The sequence below is a fragment of the Onychomys torridus genome, chromosome 9 (genome assembly GCF_903995425.1).
Source record: "Onychomys torridus chromosome 9, mOncTor1.1, whole genome shotgun sequence".
NCBI lineage: Eukaryota > Metazoa > Chordata > Mammalia > Rodentia > Cricetidae > Onychomys > Onychomys torridus.
Genome location: NC_050451.1, coordinates 40,407,803 through 40,410,734, shown reverse-complemented (window position 1 = coordinate 40,410,734; position 2,932 = coordinate 40,407,803). Strand labels below are relative to the sequence as shown.

Here is a 2,932-nt window from a genome sequence, read left to right as displayed (position 1 = left end):
TTGGCTTGGTATTTCCAAGCCTTTTGAAATGATGACCTTTCCATTTTCCATTCTGCTCTCAAAGCACATAGGTCCAGGTGAAAACAACCTTTATAAAATCCCATAAGACTCTTGAATTCTCTTTGTGAGCTCACTAATGTGGTACTTCTTTGTTTTTTAATAAATCCCATTGCAAGATGATTTCTTGGTCAATTTCCAGTTTCCTACAATGGTTGTTTAATCTACAGTTTCTAAACAACAAATGGATAAGCAGGGTCACTCATTTATGTTTGAAATTGCCTCCTAGGGATCTCAGAAAGTTATTTATTTAACATTCAATAAATCTAGAGCCTGGATTCTGCTACAGAGTAAGTAATATTTTATTCTAAAAGCCATCTTCTGACAGTCTTAATTGCTGGTCCTTTTCTATCCCATCAGTAAAACAGCTTATGTATGTTGGCATATATCATAGAACAGAAAGAATTTGTCAAAAAATTGACAAAAGAGATAGATTTATTTTTGAACTCTTCCATAGTAATTTATGTGTGTATCTTTTAGGAGCAAAAAGTAAATTCTGAATTGTAACCTTGCATATGTCTGTAGGAAGAACAAATTCATAATTTAGTATGAGTGAAACTGTGAGAAATTCCTTTCCAATGATTATAGGAGGTAATGCTCTTCCATTAGACGTGTATGAAAATAGGGCATTGTCCATTTTAAGTAGGACAGCCTTCTCCATCAGTATCAGTGAAAATAGTTTTCTAAGTGTATATGCTGAGGATCAACCACAAAATTCATATTTATAAATATGTCAACAGTTCTTAGGAAATTTATAATTTTTCTGCAACTGCTCTATGAAGTGCTGTTATGTTACTTAAGATCCCTTACATGTGATACATTTTTATTTGATTTTTGAATATGGGTATCTTTATGACTATGTTTGCAATGACTCACTGTATATTTGTAAACAAATGTGTGTTTCTCTACACATGCTTAATATATTGTCAATATGAAGGAAGTTATTACAAAACATTAGCTATAATCATTAAAATTGTGTAAATGAACAGATGGACAAATATGTGGAAGATCTGTTCATATTATTTGCATTTGACTGGTATTTAGTGCCAGAAAAGAGTGCTGTTTCCAGTACATTTATTTAAAGAGTACTTGTTTCTCTACTAATGTTATGTAATCTTCTCTCAAGCCAACATATTAGATAAGATGGAGGAAAAGGATAGTGAGAATAATATACACACATGTATATTTACATGTTTTTGTATATGTGCAGGTCTCTACCTATGAATCCAGATGATTAATATGGATAATAAGTCTGTTGTGACTGAATTTGTTTTGCTGGGACTCTCTAATTCCTGGGAACTACAGATATTTTTCTTTATAGTGTTTTCACTCTTTTATGTGGCAACGATGGTGAGTAATGTCATCATACTTGTCATTGTTGTATTTGACTCTCACCTACACTCTGCCATGTATTTTCTGCTTACCAACCTTTCTATTATTGATATGTCTCTTGCTTCCTTCGCCACTCCCAAGATGATCATAGACTATCTAACTGACCATAAAACAATCTCTTTTGGGGGGTGCATCTCCCAGATATTCTTTCTCCACCTGTTCACTGGTACTGAGATTATTTTATTAATGGCTATGTCTTTTGACCGGTATATTGCAATTTGTAAACCCTTGCACTATGCTTCAATCATTAGTCCCCAAGTGTGTATTCTCTTTGTGGTGTCTTCATGGATCGTGGGAATCATGCATTCAATGAGTCAGGTCATATTTGCCCTCACATTACCATTCTGTGGTCCCAATAAGATAGATAGCTTTTTCTGTGACCTTCCTGTGGTGTTCCAGTTAGCTTGTGTGGATACTTATGTTCTTGGTCTCTTTATGATTTCTACAAGTGGCATAATTGCATTGTCTTGCTTTATCCTGTTATTTAATTCATATGTTATTGTGCTGGTTACAATAAAACATCATTCTTCCAGAGGGTCATCTAAGGCCCTTTCCACCTGTACAGCCCATTTCATTGTTGTCTTCATGTTCTTTGGACCATGCATCTTCATCTATATGTGGCCACAAAACAGCTTTGTGATAGAAAAGATCCTGTCTGTATTTTATACCATCTTCACTCCTGTTCTGAACCCAGTAATATATACTTTGAGAAATCAAGAAGTAAATTCAGCCATGAAGAAACTGAGAAGTAAGTTTCTCAATTTCAGTACAGAAGCGTCTCCTCATTCTTTATAGTTTTAAATTCTTCATTATTAAGTGTAACAGGTGTTATGAGACAGAAATACTGTGTGATGTGTGTAAAAAGGTACATTTGAAATGTTAAAAAGAAGTTAATGGAAGTGATTGTTTACAGAAAAAAATTGTAAAAATAACAGAATTTACTGTTTAGTTAGGATGTTGAATAATCAACTCAGTAGAAAAAAGGACCAACTAATAGGTACAGCTTAAAGAAGAATTTAAGTGATTAAAGGAAGTAATGCCAGTTATGAACACACAGAAACTCAAACTATCTCCTAAAGCATGACAAATGTATAAGATTTCTATGATCCTTAGGAATTCTGCAGTGCTGTAGAAAATTAATTTCTGTCCCCAAACCATCATTTTTCTACATCTGTGAGCCAATTCCACTTCACATTTAGACCAATTTGTAACTTCTGGAATTAGAGAAATCCTGGTATATAAAATATGAAAATGCAGATGAGATGTAAAGAAATTATGTGAGGTGATTCTCCATCAACCACACCAGTTAGGGAGCATATTAGTATCTCACTCTTACACCCAGATACCTCGTTAATCACCACACTCACACTACTTCGACATCTCCTTCTGACAATGGGGATCTATGGACTAGTGCAACAATCCTGAAATTCAGACAATGTTATGAGGTGAGTTACAAAGCTGATGACTTGTGTTTCAGCAGGTC

The 2,932-nt window shown here is 34.2% G+C and overlaps 1 protein-coding gene across 1 annotated transcript; it reads left to right on the top strand.

The window, feature by feature from the left end:
- The first annotated feature begins 1,287 nt into the window (after nt 1-1,287).
- Nucleotides 1,288-2,244, top strand: LOC118590851 (olfactory receptor 4K2-like). Its single transcript, XM_036198622.1, has one exon. It carries the CDS (start codon nt 1,288-1,290, stop codon nt 2,242-2,244), a length of 957 nt encoding a protein of 318 aa, XP_036054515.1.
- The last annotated feature ends 688 nt before the right edge of the window (nt 2,245-2,932 follow it).